The 19,629-nt window shown below is 45.1% G+C and overlaps 1 protein-coding gene across 3 annotated transcripts in view; it reads right to left on the minus strand.

Annotated features, from left to right (window-relative positions):
- Positions 1 to 14,527, minus strand: part of LOC142579092 (kelch-like protein 10) — a 34,854-nt gene extending 20,327 nt beyond the window's left edge. Inside the window, exons 1-3 of one of the 3 annotated variants that reach the window (XM_075688957.1) lie at positions 14,197 to 14,527; positions 12,944 to 13,150; positions 2,542 to 2,750 (exon numbers count right to left, since the gene is read on the minus strand). In XM_075688957.1, coding sequence (XP_075545072.1) covers positions 2,542 to 2,750; positions 12,944 to 13,150; positions 14,197 to 14,424 — 644 coding nt within the window. In that variant the 5' untranslated portion in view covers positions 14,425 to 14,527. The remainder of the gene's footprint in view (positions 1 to 2,541; positions 2,751 to 12,943; positions 13,151 to 14,196) is intronic. The other 2 variants (XM_075688956.1, XM_075688958.1) reach the window with 2 other exon arrangements.
- Between the last annotated feature and the right edge of the window lie 5,102 nt (positions 14,528 to 19,629).

Below are 19,629 nucleotides of genomic sequence, written 5' to 3' on the forward strand. Positions count from 1 at the left end.
ACTGTGCTTTTCTAGACTTCGCAAAAGCGTTTGACCTCGTAGCACATTGCAGTTTGATTTTGAAATTATCTGCTCTTGAATGAGATTCTTTCACATTAACATGGATTCGCAATTTTCTTTCTAATGGTCAGCAATTCACAGCAGTTAATAATTTTTCCTCTCCTCTTTCGCACGTTAATTCAGGTGTACCACAAGGCAGCGTTCTTGGGCCATTACTATTTATAATATACATTAATGACTTACCCAATAACATTTCCTCACACGTGCGCATTTTTGCAGACGACTGAATTCTTTATCGTTCCATCAAATGTGGCGATGATCATGCAATCCTCCAAAAAGATCTTGAACTTATTTCTCTTTGGTGTAAGACTTTGCTAATGAAGCTTAACGTTTCTAAATGTAAAATTATCTTTTTTAGCCGTAAACATACTAAATGTACGTATACTTATCACATAAATAACATCCCTATTTTGCATCATACTCAATATAAATATCTTGGTGTTCACCTAACTTGGACTCTTTTGTGGTCAACGCACATTGCCTACATATGCGCCAATGCTTCAATATCATTAGGGTACATAAGACGCAAGTTACATAATTCTACTAAAGACATTCGTAAACTAGCTTATCTAACATTTGTTCGACCTTAGCTTGAATACGCCGCATCCATCTGGTCTCCCCATCAGAAATACTTGATCGAAAAACTCGAATCTATCCAGAATAGGGCTGCGCGTTTTATTTCACGTTGTTATGACTATAACAAAAGCAAAACACAAATTAAACTCGACCTCTCACTACAGCCCTTGCATGACCGTCGTGATATAACCCTGCTATCATTATTTCATAAATATGTCCATAATACAGCACCATCACTCCTGCCTTTTAACCTTCTCATTACAGGTCACACCTGCTGTACTATCAGTTCAATTTCATGCGTATCTACGGAAAGAGTAATTCATTTAACTACTCCGCTCTTACAAGAGCCATTCGCCTTTGGAATAATCTTCCTAACGCCATCGCTTATGAGAGTGACTAGGAAAAATTCCGGCATCTTCTAGCAACGCATTTTTCAAACTCTGTATAACCTAATGTGTTATTTTTTCTTGAGTTTCCTGTTATTATTGTACCACTACCCCTTAAATACTGTTTTATTATAGCGAAATAGTGTCCCGCTTGCTCTGTATTTCTATTGGTTATATATAACTTTGTGAAAATTTCTTGTTCACTGACCTCCCCCGTTCTAAAGCATTCGGTTTGTCTTTTTCGCAATCTTTAACACTACATTACTGCATGTTAGCGCATTTCTTACGCTGTATTTCTTGTATATATATTCACATATGTATTATAATTATGTATAACCTTTGAGTGTACTCTCCCCCCTTACACAATGCCTCTAGGGGCCTGTAAGGTATATTTAAATAATAAATAAATAAATAAATAAATAAATAAATAAATAAATAAATAAATAAATAAATATCTACAAATATTCCACTGCTACCTTGCTTCTCCACAAGAAAAGCAGAAAACCTAGCAAGATAGGGTCAGGCAAGGAGACGCAATCTCTCCTATGCGATTTATTGCACGCTTGTAAGAAGTGTTGAAGCTATTAGATTGCAAAAGCTTAGGAGTGAAGATCAACGGTGAATATCTCAACAAATTTCGGTTTACAGATAACATTCTCCTGTTCACCAACACTGGGGATTTATTTTAACAAATGATTTAGGACTTTAACCTTGAAAGTGAAATAATAGGTTTGAATATTAATATGCAGAAGACAAAAGTAATGTTCAATAGCCTGGCAAAGGAACAAGGATTCATTATCGCCACTCAACCTCTAGAGTCTGCGCAGGAGTATGTTTATCTAGGTCAATTACTCACAAGGGAGCCTGATCACGAGAAGGAAACTTACAGAAGAATAAAAAAGGGTTGCAGTGCATACGGCAGGGTTTATCAAATCCTGCATGGGATCTTACCACTATCGTTGAAAAGAAAAGTGTAAAATAATTACATTCTACCGGAGCGGGCAGAAACTTAGAGGTTAACAACGAAGCTCGAGAACAATTTAAGGGCTGCACAAAGAGCGATGGAACGAAGAATGTTAGGCGTAACGTTAAGAGACAGGAAGAGAGCGGTGTGGACCAGAGAGCAAATGGGGATAGTCAAAATTCTAGTTGAAATTGAGAAAATAAAATGGAGCAGGGCAGGCCATGTAATGCATAGGGAACATAACCGGTGGCTTATTAGGGTTGCAGAGTGGGTGCCAAGGGAAGGGAAGCGTAGTTGAGGACGGCATAAAATTAGGTCGGGTGATGAAATGAGGAAATTCGCAAGCGCAAGTTGGAATAAGCTATCGCAAGACAAGGGCCGTTGTAAATCGCTAGGAGAGGCCTTCGTCCTGAAGTGGACACAGAAATAGGCGGATGAGGAATATGTTACGCATGCATAAATTTACTGCAGTCGCCTGCACTGCTTTGGATCAGGTTTCTGAGCTATGCCATCTATTGGCCAGGCGCCATGTCAGGATAGAAAAGGCCAACTCACTCTTTGCTGCACCGGCCAATGCGGACGCACTGGAGCAACTCGAGCAGTTCTGTGCGGTCGACCGCTTCAGGTGACGCGACGGCCGAGAACCATCGTGCAATCGCGTGAAGCACGTCTTCTTCGTGGACAGGATTAAGCTCCGGCGAAGACAATAGCTTATACATGAGCCATGCAGGGGTGTCCGTGAACTCTTCGCTGCGCTGCCAGATCTGCGTTCGCCATGCACGCGCGGTTCAACCCACGGAGAAACGATGTGCGCACGTGAAAGAACAGAACTATACAAACTCTATAGGCACCACAGATGCGTGGTCATTCGATTCATTAAGACACGTAGTAGAGGTAAGAACACTTCCACGTATAACAGTGGAAAGAATAACTTTTCTGTGGCACGGTATACGTTACCGCGATATGGCACACGTTAGGCCCACTGCGCTTGCGCCACCTTTCCCAGAGTGACACGTTATATATGCCGAGAGATCAACGACTTCGCATACAGTCATTGCGCACCATGCTAAAGCGTAGTATAAAGTTTTTGGTGCTGAGCAGAATTAGGCTGTTTGAGCGTTACTCATCGCCAGCGCATCGCCAATGCATAGCCAACTTTTATGCTGTGGCGCCATCTGCTAGAAGCAAAGCTCTTTCGTGGCACGCTGCCGTCCGTTTAGAGCTAGTGGTATCAAATACAAATAGCTGATCTCAACAATAACAAGAAATTTGACCCCAGAGTGAGATGAGACAAGCGATGGCTTATTTCCTATGCACGTCTTGCCTCGACGCAAAACAAGCATCAAGCGTGAATTCGACTCGCAATGGGTAGTCTGGGCCAAGTGGTCGCTACAACGTTGTTGTGCAATCACGGTACCGGCGCTATCCACCACGGTTGACCACCGTATAGGATGCGCTCGCGCAGTGGGCCTAACTTATCACGTATCGCGGTAACGTATTAATTACGAGGGCGAATCGAAAGTATTTGCAAATATCTTTTTCCCAGCCAAATTACGCCTGTAGGTGCGAAGTAAACATATCCATTCCCAGCGGTTCTTGGATCGGCCCGGCCTTATCTGCTGGTAGCTCCGTGGCACGGAGCTGCTGTCAGTCGTTTAAGAAGGCGGTTGTGCTTCGCACGATCACGGCGTACGAGCAACAAAGTGTGATTTGCTTTCTATCCAGCAAGGGACGAGAGCCCATCGAAATCCACAGGGAAATGCAGCCCGCGTGTGGAGAACGGTGTCTCGCTTTGAGAAGTGTCAGGTGGCGCTGGTGTGATTTCTAAAAAACCAGTGAAAACTTTCATGACAATGAGCGTTGGGAGAGGAGGCCGCGTGCGTCGCTGACCGACGAAAGCATTCCCACGTGGATGCAATGGTGAAAGGGGATCGGCGTGTACACCTCAAAGACATTTCCCGGGAGCTTGGAATTTCGTATGGGAGTGTTTACGACATTGTTCACTGGTCCTCAGGGTACCGGAAGATTCCGTGTCGGTGGGTGCCTAAGCAGTTGGATGACATGATCAAAGGCAAGCGAATGTTTGGTTAACTGAATCATCTGCAAAAGTATGCCGAGGAGGGTGAAAGTTTGCTGGACCGCATTGTTAACGGCGATGAAACGTGGATACTGTATTTCACGCCGAAATCGAAGCAGCAGGGCATGGTGTGAAAACAGCCGGGTTTTCCTGAGACAAAAAAAAAAATGTTCAGTGCCATCTGCTGGGAAAATGGTGTTAACGGTCTTCTGGGATCGCTGACGACCGCTCGTGCTGTATTTCACGCCACAAGATGCAACCTTCAATGCCGTCAATTATTGCTCCACATTGTCATGTCTGCTGGTTGCCATCAGGCGAAAACGCCGATGGATTCCCGATGTGGACAATGCGGTTATCCTCCACGACAATGCGAGGTCACATGTGGCAATCAGAACCGCTGACATGCTCGGGTCATTTAACTGGGAGAATCTGGACCACCCACCACAGAGTCCGGAGCTTGCCCCTCGTGGTTTCCACGTGTTCGGTCTACTGAAGATGTTCCTGGCAGGACAGTTATATTCGCGTGCAATGATGAAGCCAAAACAGCACTCCGACGGTGGTTTCAGTCACCCGGACGAATTCTACCACAAGGGCACCTCAAATTTAGTTCTGCGATGGGACAAATGTCTGAACCGGTGTGGTGACTATGTGAAAAAATAGCGTAAGGCACGTAGAGTAGTATGCATATTTGTAATTACCTGTATGTACATTATTTTGGCTAATAAAAATAGGGGCAACCACTTTCCGATTCGCCCTCGTATTACGAATCACACAAAGCTAAATGTTTCACGTTCGGTTTGATTGAACGCATTTCTGCTCTATTGGCGTCTATCCTCTCAGACCAGGCGAAATCCTACAGTCGAATACACGAGTCAGCATTTACACCAAAGGTAGGTGCCAATCAAGATTCCTTTCCCACTGTACCCAGAAGTACGAGCTCCTTCCGTTGGAAGTTGGCGCACGTGTATTTGATAGCCACCTTATAGTTGTGTCTTCGTCTTTTTTTACGCCATTCGTGCATTCATCTAACAATGACTTAGTATGACGCATCGTCAGCAAACTTACGTGCAAGTTTGTTTGCACATGTGGACTTGGGCAACATTTATGGCAATGTACAGTTCTATAGTCGTACCGTTAGTAATAGAAGCTTACATGTGCAGTGGTCAACAATGGGTGAACTTATTACAGAACACTATATCCGTAATTCGTAGGTGGCAAGTTTTAATTTTTCCGGGCGGGCTGGGGCCCGACCAGCTTACCGAACCATATATGTATATTGCACCTCAAGAAAATTCGTGTGCCCTCGAAGAATGGTTCACTGAAATGACGGCCTTATATGAGAATTTACAAGACCTCCATAGTAGGAAACAGTTCCAATTTCACAAGCCGAGGCTTCTCCCACCACCAAGAATCTGCCGTCTCTCGGCGGTGTAACCTTCTTTCGTGTAAGTTTTGTACACTTCGCAATCACTAATACTGCTTCGCCTTTCGCCGAAACTGCAGCTTCCATCTGTCTTTTTTTTTCTTTTTCTGCGAGTCCGAGTATAAGTGCTCCTTCACGTGGCTGCTGTTGATTTTGATTTCAAGTGAATCCGGCTTGGCCTCATTTCGGTTACCGAGTGAACTATACAGGGTGCCCCAACTATCATGCACCAACAATTAAAAAAATAACAGTTGCCTTAGTGGAAGAAGTCCTACTGCGTATTGTTTCCAGTATAGTGGAGTAGCCGCCAATAATTCTTTCGTCGCTGAAATTTATTTCTATAATTACAGTTAATTATCTAGTTCGAGAAGTGCTGTCCTAATTATCAAAGTGTCATTGAGGCACTTTGTAGGCACCCCCAGGCACCTTCAAATGACATCCAACTGCTGTGTTTTCAGCGACGTTCTAATTGCATGCAATTTTTTTCGACTGGCAAACAAACCTCACGAAATATGAAAAATACCACGTGACTGCGCTCCCACCTGCTTCCATAAAGCAGCGCCCTCAAATAAGCTGACTGAAAGCAACTGCGTTGCCTCTGGCACAGCGCATCACCTTGATAATGGTACGGAAGGAGCACCAACAGCGGGTTTCGCGTCTTTGCAGCTATTTCTACGTCACGCCTATTGTCCCTTCTCTGAAGGCCCACTGATCACATTGATTACAAAAGCGCCTTGATAACTCGGCCGAAGCGCCGCTCTGACCACGCACGAGACGCCAAAAGCAATGTAATAGGCATAGCTCGTTTCAATATCCCGGCTTTGCTCGCACCGCACCGACAGAGTGCTCGCGCAGCTATTTTTCGCGCCAGAAACTTGCTTCGGACCAAAGCCAAATTAAAGTGACGGTTTTAGTTTTCATGAGAGTGTATGCGTGCTGCAAAAACAGGTTAATTACATCAAATAAAAGCGAAATAAACAGACCGGGAAGCGACCCACGTGCTGAGAAAGGGCAAAACCGACGCGTTCAAGAAAGTAAATAATCACTTCTAAATGAGCCGAATTGGCAATCGGGACGCTTGCACAAAAAACAAACGAAAAAGACATCAGATTTAAGTGTGCCCTTATTATCTATCAATTTATAAGCGTCGCTGAACACGAGCTGCTGCCTGGAGGACGTGTTCGGATAGGTCTCATTTGGCAGCTACGTAGCACTGAGTCCGCTTTGTCACATCTTCAGTGGCTTTCTTGATGACCGACGCTCGAATTCTACAACAGACATCTGTTATCCTTTTCTTGAGCTAATCTGACGTCCCCTCGCGATCGTGTAAGTGCGATCTTTCACATAACCTCCCCCCCCCCCCCCACCAAAAAAAAAAATATCGAGTGGCGAGAGGTCAGGTGACCTAGCCGGCCAATTTACAGGCCCGTGCCTTCCAATCTTCATAACGGTGGTGTTTCGGTAGCGCACAAAAGTAGGAAAGGAAGGACAGAGACAAATAAAGAGTGCTATTACCGCCGTTATGAACCACAGCCAATTCGCCCCTAGCCTTTACCCTAATGCCTTCCAACCTACTGCGCATGAAAAGTCGCATCCAGCCAGTTTCGTACTCGGCTCCTGCTGTGTGCTGGTGCTCCTTCTTGCTCATAACACAGAGGTGGAAGATATGACAACGGAACTTCGCTGCGAAACTCATCCACCACTCCAAGAATTTCTTCCGCGTAATGCTATCCAGTCAGTGTGTGATCGAAGATGGTGGGACTAAAAGCGCAATCAGCACCGGAGTAAATTCCGACCACTGGTACTGGTGCTGATTGCGCTTAACCCAGTGTGGATTCTCCAATAGCGTGCATTATGCAAATTTACCTGGGCGTTTCTGTGAAAATTGGCTTCATCTGTGCACATGATGTCGCTCAACAAGTCCGGTGGCTCATCGGCTTTTGTGAGGACCGAATTCGAGAAATCTAGACAATCCACAGGTCCCTACCTTCCAAGAAATGGTGCAGGTTAAGGTGGTACGGGTGAAAGGCCGTCGTTTAGAATCGTCCAAACTGATGACTTCGAAACTGGTACCTGGGCGGCCACGTCCCACACACTGGAATGAGGGTTTGAGGCCATAAGCGCTAGAACATCCGTGCGTAGGCTAGGATCAGAGATGTAGTCCACCGCCGCTGTTTCTTGAAGCTGCCGGTTTGTCTCAGGTTTTCATCATTTCTGATGATAGTCGACGCGTATGGTCTACCGTCACATTTCCATGACATATATATTTGCGGCCTTCGTCTTGTCATTTTCAGCTACCAAGGTCAGGATCATTTTTACTCTCTGCTGAGAAAGACATGGCGACTGGGGCGGAGCAAAACGCAACTTTAAACATTTTCACTGATGTTGTTAATCTGCTTCGCTTTTATGGTGATAGATGTAGAGGCAAAAAGAAGAACCATCTGTGCACTTTACGTTAAGACAACAGCTATCACAGCTTGTTTCCAACTAACACCAAACGCGACGTCTTTCATAGGGCAAGGCGCGGCAGATAAGGCACTAGCTCTATCACGATGTTTTACAGCGAAGCTGATTATCGCTAGCCGATTCGTCCGTCTGTTTGTATGTCGCCTGTGCGACGAAAACTCCTGCAGCTCAACCCCATGCGAATTCACACATAAAAAAAAAGCGAAAGAGAAGCGCGCGATTGGCAGTGCCAGTAGTAAAGTCGTTGCTCTCCGTCGCAGCCAAGCGTGTGCGCAGCAGTTTCTCTCGGGCTCCGAAATGGGCAGGCCACCCGTCATACATACTCCTGAGGAGCAGGCAGCTTACGACCGGAAACGCCGCGAACAGACCCGCGAGCAAGCTCGTCTACGGAGTGTGCCCATGCTGCAGCCCAGGCACAAGAACAGGCTCGTGCAGCCGAGCGCAAGCAGCAACTGCGTACCGAGAATCCGGCAGCCTACCAAGCCGTCGTTTAATTAAGCGTCAGGATTAACGCAGTGATAAACACGGGGGTTGCACATTTCAGCTTCGCTGGTTAACCGTCTGTACGGAGTGCTTGTGCGGTGCTTTCTTTTCTTTCTTTCATTTCGTTCTTACTAACTCAAAAGGAGCCTGTTCGAGGGTGCTGCTTAATGATGCGGGTGGGAGCGCAGTCACGTAGTATTCGCGATATTTCGCAGGGTTTATTTATTAGTCGGAAAAAAATTAGTGCGCAATTAGTACGTCGGGAAATACACCGCAGTTACATGTCCCTTGGCTGGGCCTACAAATGCCTCATTGACGTTTAGATAATTATGATAGTATACGTCTTCAGTTAGATAATTGCGATTACTTGATTCAGTCTCAGCAACGCAAAAAAATTACTGGCAGCTTCTCCAGTGTACTGCAAACGATATGCACTAGGTTTTCTTCCAGGAAAACATTGCTTGTTTATCTTGGTGCATGATAGTCAATTGGGACACCCTGTATATATTTATGACCTCTGCATACAAGTGACGATGTTTCCAACCCTAATAAATGTTGTAAATTATTAGAAGTATTTTCAATGAGTCTTTATCTTTGCTTACTGGAAAGAGAAGCGATAGTGAGACACACATCATTCGCGTGCATTTCACACGCCGTTGATAAATGACTCTGCCGAAGGGGTCACTAAAGTCTACAGGTATTTTTCAGGGTCATAAAACATGCAAAGCATATTGAAGCGGGGTGAACATACAGCAACATATCGATTCTCTAGGCATAAGCTATCAATACCTTCAGAAATAATTGTTAAATGACAACCTCCTTCTATTTAAACATAACATAAACTTTGTCCTGTATATATACTTAAATGTATTGTATATGTGCATCGTGTTTACAGTGGGAATTAAAAACAATGCTGAAGTGAGAAAATACGGATGAGGCAGCTGTCGTTGGTGCTTGTAATGCGCTTGTTCTCCTATTTTTAGAATTCGCAGATATAAAGCAAAGTATGAATTAAAATCCGTCCACGTCCACGCCAACAATGATGCAGGAGGCTATTCGCCACAATAAAATTTTAAGTGAAAAGGTCGAGGCGAATGAAAAGAAACCTCAAAATGATGTGGGTAACAGAACTCTGGCAATGTGACTTCAGGTGGGAAGGGGGGTACGTTTCGGCATCGCCAAGGGGGGAGGGGCTCAGCACTCCCGGAAAACTCCGAAGGGGCCCGGGCTCGGGCCCTGAGCAGCCCCCCCCCTCCCCCACCTTCTTATAGGCACCCATGACTATATTAGTAGGCGTTTCGTGTAAAACAGAAGTACACCCCTAGCACGATTTCGCACTAAATGCGGAATAAGGATCTTGTCAATTACAGCCATTCTTGAATTCCTTGCCACCTAGCACGAATTCGCTGATTCAGCTATATTCATTAAGGCATCTCTGAAGTTTTCCTCATTGCTTTATCAATTTATTTCATTCCTGTCCTTATTGCCTTGTATTACACTTCATTGTGGACGTTTAATATTTTTTATATTTATGCCATTGTGAATCTTGTTGATTTTTTGAGCGACTGTTATCGCACTGTGGATTTTTTGTTCCCCCAAGTCGTACACGCTTTCAACAATGGCTTCACCCGAATACATTATGGTGATGCGGTGAAGCAACGCAATGCATTGCGGTGAAGGCAATGGGAATTCGCGCACGTATTGGTGACTAAGTACTAAGTGTAATCAAAGTGCCACTATTTAGTATACTTTGGCGGCGCCTCCAGAACGCCAAAGGGGCAACGGGGGCATCGAAGCTGAAACGCAGACTGGTCCGTGGGTTGGGGGCCCGCCGTGGCTACCGGCTGCAGTGAGTGCATAGCTCGGTTGTCCGCTATCCTGGACGGCCGATCTTATATGCGATCAAGCCCCAGCACGCTCCGACCTCGGCGGCCCCAACCCACTGACCGTGCTCGTTTCAGATTCTATATCCGTTCAAGTGTGGACGGAAACGAATCCGCCGCGGTGGATTAGTGGCTTTGGTGTTTGAGCGCGATGTCGCGAGTTCTCGATACCCGGTTGCAGCGTCCACATTAAGATTGAGGCGAAATGCAAAAACGCGCGCGTCCTTAAATCTAGGGACATGGTAAAGAACCCTAGGCGGAAAAAAAATCATCCGTAGTCCTTGACAACGGCGTCTCTCCTAGCACCAGTGTTGCTTCCGGAAGTTAAACCACAATCAATCAATCAATCAATCAATCAATCAATCAATCAATCAATCAATCAATCAATCAATCAATCAATCAATCAATCAATCAATCAATCAATCAATCAATCAATCGGAGAAAAACGCACTAGGTCTCGCTTGTGCCCTCCCGCCGCCTGAGCCTTCACTTAGCGTTGAGGCATCACTTGCGCGGCGACCTAGCTTGGCCCGAATAAACGTGTGGGCTTTATCAATGGGGCCGGGTCACACGAAGCGCAAAAAGAAAGCCTGGGTTGAGAGACAGTGCTTGTGTTTGTCTACTTAAACATAGCAAGAGCTCCGACGTTTCTAGTAATCTCTCCGCAGACACAATAGATTCCTGGCGTTTTGCCTATCTCTCTGGGGCCGACGCAAACAGGCTCGTATAGACGGACAGGGGACGATTATCTATGAACGGTCCTTTATCCGGAGCCGCTAAAAGTGTAGGTTTCACCACGGTCTGAATGATGCTTCTGCAATGTTCATGAAAGGCTTGTGACATATGCAAACTTCAAAGAGCGTAGGTTAGGGCGTGTTGGTATTCCATAACTGAGTTTTTTTAAAGGTTTTAAACGTTTTTTAAACGTTATTAAACGATTTTTTATACGTGACACAGAGGGTGGCCTGATGGAGATTACATTTTAATCTTGCAATTACAAAAAAATTTTTTTTGGCTATGCATGGTCGTTCTTTCATCTTTGATATCATATCACACATGATATCACACCTGTCTCGTTGCTGTCTCATTTGACTAGAAATCAGTACATATGCGCATGCGTACGGTAGTGTGTTACCTATATATGTGTGTACCGCTTCGTGGAATAAAACATTTGTTAGAAGTTAGCGCTGTGTCCGCGTCTTGCCACTGTCATTCGTCCCTTTTCGTGCGCTAAAGAAACCTCAGATATGCAAACAGTTTAAGGGCAGGCAATAACCTAGCCTTGTAAAAGTGAATGAAGGCAATCTACAGTTTTCCTCTCAAAATTTTGTACACCGACTTTGCCTGTTTATGCAAAAAGGTGCTGGCACTTTGTTGACTTTCGGCGGGTTTTCTGTTGCATTCGACAGATTTTCTTTAGAAAAGGCAGACATTTATACGGTTCTGTAACAGGTAATTTCTTATAGATTTGTCTTTTCGTGACGGAGGGGTTTACTCTGTATATAGATAAAAAATGATTTCAACGTTACATGTATGTATTTATGTCCCTTTGTACGATGTGTTGCAATTTAAATCAGGGAAAAGTCGTTACCAACATCTGGCCTATGAAGTCGTCATATGCCGTTGAAGGTGAACAAGCCGGAAAAAAATTTTGGACCACTTAAAAAGCCCATTAGAAGACAGTGCAGACGCACAACAGCCTCCATACAAAAACTGTACGCTTGAAATAAGACCGGATGCGTAAAGAGAAGCTTGCAAAAAATAGACGCTTCTGATACCGAATTAAAAGAAAAGACGAAAAAGCCCCCCGATATCATTGCCGCTCGGCGGAAACGACGCAGATTACAGACTGCAGAGAAATTGCGCGGTGCCCGAGTGTGACCTTCGAGAGACAAGGTGGCGCCCTGACAATCTCGGAGGTATGTTGATCTGTAAGGTGCTTCGTATCCATTAACCACCACGTGCTTGCGTTGTTTATTTTGGTGCTCGTAAAAGGCTGCGAAGAAAATTTGAGAATTACCAGCCCCAGAACTTTCTCTATGATTGCTGTAGTGGCATATTTAAGAGAACGTCGCCTTCAAAAAGAGCCTTCGACAGAATCTCTAACAGGTTTAACGGAAAGTACCCTTCAACAGAATCACTGCGAACAGCAATTAATAGCTCGTCAGCCTAAGACCACAAATGTCAAAGTTGGTGGCTCAGTGAAACTTCTCGAAGCTTGCCAAGTCTTGGGTTTCTTTAGTGCACAATGTAGTCCATCTTCATTGATAAAAAATTAAAGGGGCCCGGGCAGACCCCGCACAAATCCCTGACGTCACGGCGAAGTTGTGCGGGAACTTCAACGTGGCGTCGCTACTTGTCTCTAATTTTCTTTTTTTGTCTTTTCTAGCTTACCAAGGCTCTCCCAATCGCAAATGTAGCCCCTTAGTGTGGTCGAATGGTAATTTACTACATTGCTCTGAGCATGTTCCTCGAGTGCATTAAAAAAAAATTCGACAACAATTAGTTCTTTCTGCCAAGCGAATGAGTAATGTTTTGACAAAGAATACTATGCCTTGTTTGAAACTGAATTAGTGCCTGTGTTTATTGGGCCCGTACGTTAAGAGTTAGCGCCCGCACGCTCACCTCGTCAAAGTTCTCGCGCACGAAGGTGAACACGGCATCTGCGAAGCTCGGGCTGTAGTACTGACGCGTAAGGGCGGCCAGGCCCATACAGTTCTGAATCCCCATGCTCTTCAGCAGCAGCACCAGGCACTGCTTACGCGCATCCTCCAGCAGGAGCATGTCGGCCGCCTGCAGCACCTCCAGGACGTTCTGGGGGCTCACGCATAGCTGCGTTGCAATCGGCCACGCATGCAGAGTCGTCACCACAAAATGAATCAAGCGTTTCTTGTATATACATAGCTACCCCTTGCCTGCCAGTCGCATAGCGTTAATGCATACGCGACCGCCAGATGTCCTATTCGTCCTCTTACGCTCTAGGAACGTGTCCTCGCGGGTAAAGCGAGCGAATTTTTCTTGTCATCCACAAATTTATTAACGACCAATTATACCGTACTCCCTCTATTCCTGAAAGGGGAAAAACTGTACTTCAATCAAGTGTAGCATGGAGCTGCAAAAAAAAAAAGGAACTAGTACGGACAAAGAAAGTTTCGCAGCAGAAGGAAAACGTACTTAAGGATCGAACCGGGTACCAACGCCTTTCCTGGCCGGTCGCTCTGTCATCTGAGCTAACCAGGATGCTAGCGACTCGCAGAGCGAGGGCGAGTAATCAGAGAACTGTAAGTACAGCGACACTTAATATGACTAATCAGATCTGCCAGTTTATCCTTTATTCCTGCGCTATAAATTTTTCAGTCGGACAATTTCAGTGTCCGCTGGAAGGAACTAGGTCGGAGTGCCGTTATTCAATTAACCCCTGTTCGCCGAAGTGCCAGCGGAACGTTGTTGCATGCGGTTATTTTAGCCATCGGCCAAGGTCATTATTATAAAAATCTAAACCACTACAGTATAATCGGTGTACTCAGTCCATGTACGGGCGCGAGTATAACAGACTCCTTTCATTTTATCAATTGTACAAGGTTGGGTACTTGTACTTAATTGCAGGTTTATCACTTCCTCTTACCCTGAAGCTACAATTCTCACCCCTTTCCGTTATAACAATACGATAACAAGTATTTTATCAAAAGCGACCACTCAGATCGAACGCTTCATCCTGCGGTGCCACATGACTTAGAAGGAGATCACAGTCGAGGCGCGTTTGCGAACGTGGCATCCTCTCAAAGCTGCACTTATTGTGTCAACTGCGCTTCTCCGGAAATCACGCCGCACTTCGGGTTTCTGCACTTGTTGTTTTCAACGCTGCGGTTGTTCCCTACCTGGTCTGTGTACTGGAACGTAAGCAGCGCGTCGAGCACGGCGGCTTTCACACCGCCGATGAGGACGTCCCTGGGCGAGCCGAACTGCTCGCGGAACACCGCCGCGAAGTAGGGGCTGACGGTGCACAGGAAGGCGCGGTGCGCGCGGAACGCGCCGCCGTCCGAGGTGCGTAGCACGCAGTCCGCCGTCGCATCGCCGCCGGGCAGCAGAATGCTGCCGGAGAACATGGCCGCCGCTCCGCTCCAGGGATGCGAGCGAACTGCGCGTTCCAGCGCCGGGGCGGGGCTCGAGGTTCCACGCGCTTCTCGCGTTGCTGGTGCTGGTGCTGCTGCGGCTGCTGATGATCCCAAACGTTATTGGCTCTACTGGGCCTCTTCGATTCACCTTCCCCGGCAGTCCCGGACTGCCACAGATGCTGCATACGCAACACTCATTGGCTGAAAGCACCGCGTCGAGCAGCCCGGGAGTGTCGGCGACAGGTCATCGAAGACGCCCACAGAAGTAGCAGCTCCCGTGGCTCTGTAACCATTTATGGATGAGTGTCACCTGTATAGGCAGCAGACTAGAACAAATATTTTGTTTTCCTTACTGACTTTGCTATTGCGTACGGTATTTCTGAATCAATGTTTTTGGCGAACACTGAATAACAGGTATTCAAGTCATTTGTTGGTTTAGTACAGGAACACAGCATGAGGAAGAAGTTCGGCATGCGACTCGCTTTCTTTTTCTTCAAAGCGCCACTTGTAGAAAACCAAGTAACGAACCAGCATGGTCAGAGGAGACGAAACGTGATGGGATATTTCCGGTTGCCGTGGCATCACATGTGAAGCGTAGAGTAAATGCAGCGCACACCAATGTTTTATGTCCAATGAGAACTATGTGTGCAAGTTCAAAATGAAGCCGTAGATGACTTGAGGTGAAGCTCGCTTCCAGGGATTTGCTTGGTGTTTCCTCTCTATTGCTGGCAAACGAGTCCAGAAAATATCTATTGAAACAATCCTATGGCGGCGTGCTGATAGAAGAAGTTGAAACAAGACAACCGGCAGGGGCAGTGAAGAACGTAAAAAAGAAGTGAGATTGAACGATATGGAGAATAATTTCTATTATTTCAATTCTTTACGTTGACCTATTTATCAAAATTCGTAACTATATGTTTATTACACTTCTAAATTACAGTTCTATAGTCCCACGCTCCACTATTCAAATCTAGTTTCGTTTTGCTGCTAAACATACGGAAAACCACCTGCTTCTTGGCCAATCCCCCATAGTGGGTATGCGCCACTGTTTAGTATACAAGACAAGACAAGACAAGACAAGACTTTGTTGTGTATTACTAAGTGCAGTCTTATTACATATTTTTGTGCAGCCGACTTTATACGATCCATAATGTGGGTAACCCATCTTCGTTCAACCAGCCAAAGTCAGCCTCGTATTCACGAAGTACTCGCTCTCTGGAGATCCGCCAGCCGATCATCCCGTTGATGTGACGATAGATAAGGTCGTGACTTTCATTATGCAGAAGACATCTATTTCTCTGGAAGAGCTCTTAGGAAAAGGGTCCGTGAAGATAAACCTTCCAGTCTCCCTTTTCAAACACCTTGTGCTATCGCAAGTAGAGAAGTCAGCCGCACCGGAGTCAGCTTGCCATGCAGATATCTCCGTGGTGCTTCAGGCGATTCAGCTTCAACAAAAGGAATTTTTTTTTCAGAAAAAAATGAAATGACTCACACTCTTGCTTCGACCCTGAGTTTCAAAGAAAGCTTTCCTACAGAGATTGTGCAACCTGAACCTTTTCATTGTTTGCCATGGAATTCAGAAGCTTGGATTGCGTCCTTTGAATACGCCTGTAGACAAACCGACTGGGACACAGATGAAAGAATAGTGAAGCATATGCTCCCTATATTAAATGGCAGCGGAAGAATATGGTACGGGCTGCGTACCACGTTACATCAATGTGATGCATGGGGCACATGGAAGGAGAGCTTCATCTCGTCACTCCGTGGCAGCCTGCTTTAGCGATGGGATCAAGCTATATTTTATCGCTACAGGGTTGGAGCAGTGCTCGAGCATTACTTGAAAAACGTCGACTATTTCTACTTGCAGAGCCGGAACTTCCACTGAATTCCGTTATAACGCTGATAATATATGGCCCACCTCGAGAATTGCAACGACAAATTCAACCTGCAGCACCAAAAACTATGGAGGCTTTACTGGAGTCACCTTAAGAGGTCGGCTGCCATTGGATGGAGAGGACGACAAAGTCGCATTGGGATGTTCAGCGGGCAGAAGCATCGAGAAACAGAGTTTCGTGAACGGTTACCGAAGTATTCGCAAGAGGGAAGTCACCATAGCTCGTTGCATACAGCGGAAAGAGTGTCATTGCCTGAGAAACGCATCTTGCCCAGATTAAAAAAATAAACCTAAACAGCGAGGGCTCTCAGTCTGACCTTATAACAAAAAACTACTGTTTGTTTGATTTTTGCGAGTTTCTTACATATAGAACTTGAGGTTAACGGAAAAAGTACGAGAGCACTTATAGACAGCGGAGCTTCTTTATCCAATCTTAAGAAAAGCAACACTAATCCACAAGATGTATTCTCAGGGAGGTCAGTTCTTTTGTGTGGGTATAATGGAAGCAAGATAGATTATTGTAAGTGGGCAGGCCTGAAAGTAAATTACCAATCTAAATATGGTTGAATTAGTTTTAGTCATTGTGCAGTACGACTTTCTCCTATCTCGTCCGGATAGGAAGTTGTTGAAACTGAATATTACTTTGGACGATACAGTGTCTGTTGATCAAGAGGCTGACCAAACAGAGTCGGAACAAAAAGAAGACGCCCTACGTATGCTGAAGAAAGACAGTGTAATTTGGCAACTCTACCCCGAACTGGTATGCTTGATAGGATATACACCGGGGACGACAAAGTCTGAAGTTCCGTTTCACCTGTCCAACAAAATAGTGGCGGGAAAAAACCCACATAACCTCAGGAGGAAAAGGAAAGCGTGGCTAAAAGAAGAGCTTCAAAAGATGTTAGATGTCAATGTAATTCGCCCACTTGTGTCTCCCTTTGCTTCTACTATCGCCATTGCTCCAAAGGAAGACGGCAGCTGGTGGTTATGTACGGATTACAGAGGAGGAAATAACTAAACCTGGTTGATTCTTTTTCTGATGCCGAGGATTGACACCATCGTCGATGAAACTGGAGGCTGTTCCAGCTTTTCTCGCATAAATCTGTGCAAGGGCTTCTGGCAGGTGCTAATAAAAGAAGACACCAAGCAATACACCGTATTTATGACTTTATTTGGCATATACGAATGCAATCGCCATCCTTTTGGACGGAAAAACTCACATAGTGTGTCCCAAAACATGACAGACACAGTTTTGTGTCCCTGCACTGGACGCTTCTGCAATGTTAACGTAGACGACATTATCATATACCTAAAAGTGAAAAGTTGCATGAAGAGCATCTGGCTCATGTTCTGGCAGCGTTATCTGATGCTAAAAGTTAATTTCAAGAAGAGTGAGTTCTTCAGAAATGAGGTGAAATTTTTTGGCTGAAAGGCCTATCAGATACATCAAACAATACTTTAGCATGGATGCCGCATTCACAGGTGGTTGGACATGTCTGGAAGTGGCAGAAGCTCACCGCAACCACTCGTATACAACCGGGCTGGGATGTACTCCTCTATTCGCTGCAACTGGGAGACCACCTTATCTGCCTCCGGATATAAGCTTTGGCATTGACAAGAACATGAACCACAGAAGCAGCAAGAACTTAAGATAGTAGATCAAGGTATCGTGAAAGAATGAAGAGAAATTTCCACAAGAGGCAAAATGCGTTGCCAACACTCGATGTCGGTGAACTTGTGCTGGTAAAGAGGGCCAAGCCTGAACATGACCTATAACGGGCCATTTGGTGTGATGAAGACGGAAAGTCGACAAGGACACTTAACGACCATATGGAACATTGGCTTCAATGACACCACGGAATCCTCTAATATTGGAAATATATTCAAGCATCTTCCCAGGAGTGATGCAAACAGTGCTGGGGGGAATGAAGCAATCCTATGGCAGCCTGCAGATAGAAGTTGAAACGAAACAAATGGCAGGGGGAGCGAATACAATAAAGAAGTGAGAGTAAAGTGGAGTCTGTGTTGTGCAGCTATTAAGTGCTGTTTTATTACATTTCTTTTTCGTATAATTTGCACATTCTTGACTAGGTTACACATTAAGATGAGAAATTAACATTTTCTTTGGGTACTCATATATATATATATATATATATATATATATATATATATATATATATATATATATATATATATATATATATTGACACGTGTACTTATCTTTATCGGGGGCGACCACGTTTGGCCGCCTAACAAATGTTATCGCGCAGCGCAGGACGCGCTTGCATGTAAAAGAAGTTTCTGGAATGTTATGGATGGTTGCATCATCCACTGTCTTTCACCGCAACTTGTGTAATCTGATTGCATGTATGCGCGACGCGAATAGTGTAGAACGTTGTGGAAGACACGCGGGTCCCATCGGTTAATCTGGAACAATCGACGACTGATCTATAAAAGCCGACGCGCTTGACCCGCTGCTCAGTTTCCGACGATCGGCGACCGTGTTCGCCGCTATCGTTGTGCGATAAGTGTAGCCTGTTTTTGTGGGCACAGGTTCGCCCAATAAACGCTAGTTTTGTATTCCACCGTATTGCTGCTTTCTTCACCGTCACTACCACATGACAATATATATATATATATATATATATATATATATATATATATACGCAGGAAAGAGACGACGAACTTTTTGGGAGACTTCTTTTTCTTACTTAACGTTTTCGGCTGGTGGACCAGCCTTCGTCAGAGTACAGTCGTACTGTACTCTGACGAAGGCTGGTCCACCAGCCGAAAACGTTAAGTAAGAAAAAGAAGTCTCCCAAAAAGTTCGTCGTCTCTTTCCTGCGTATTTTACGTCGGGTCCTGCGTGCTGAACTTTGAAGAAAACCCCTATATATATATATATATATATATATATATATATATATATATATATATATATATATATATATATATATATATGTATATATATATGTACGTCCGACGCCGACACAGCATCTTTTACGACACGCGGCCCTTAACGCTATCGCGCCTACTTGTTTGATCGAGAGTAATGTTTCCGTCAACGATATGGGACTTTACGCCGCATGTGGTGCAAAAAATCAACAAATTAAAAGTGAGGAGACAAAACACAGGTTGCTCACTACTCCATGGACATCCAGCGGTGGCTACGCCTTTCTTGTCGAAGGCAAACGGCGGCTGACGTTCAAAGCCGACTTTTTTACCGGCGGCGCATAACATTTCCCGAAAAATATTTTTGGTTACGCCACTGTCCTGCAAGTATTACACTGCTCGCGGCTTAG

Source organism: Dermacentor variabilis, chromosome 4, assembly GCF_050947875.1.
Source record: "Dermacentor variabilis isolate Ectoservices chromosome 4, ASM5094787v1, whole genome shotgun sequence".
Taxonomy (NCBI): Eukaryota; Metazoa; Arthropoda; class Arachnida; order Ixodida; family Ixodidae; genus Dermacentor; species Dermacentor variabilis.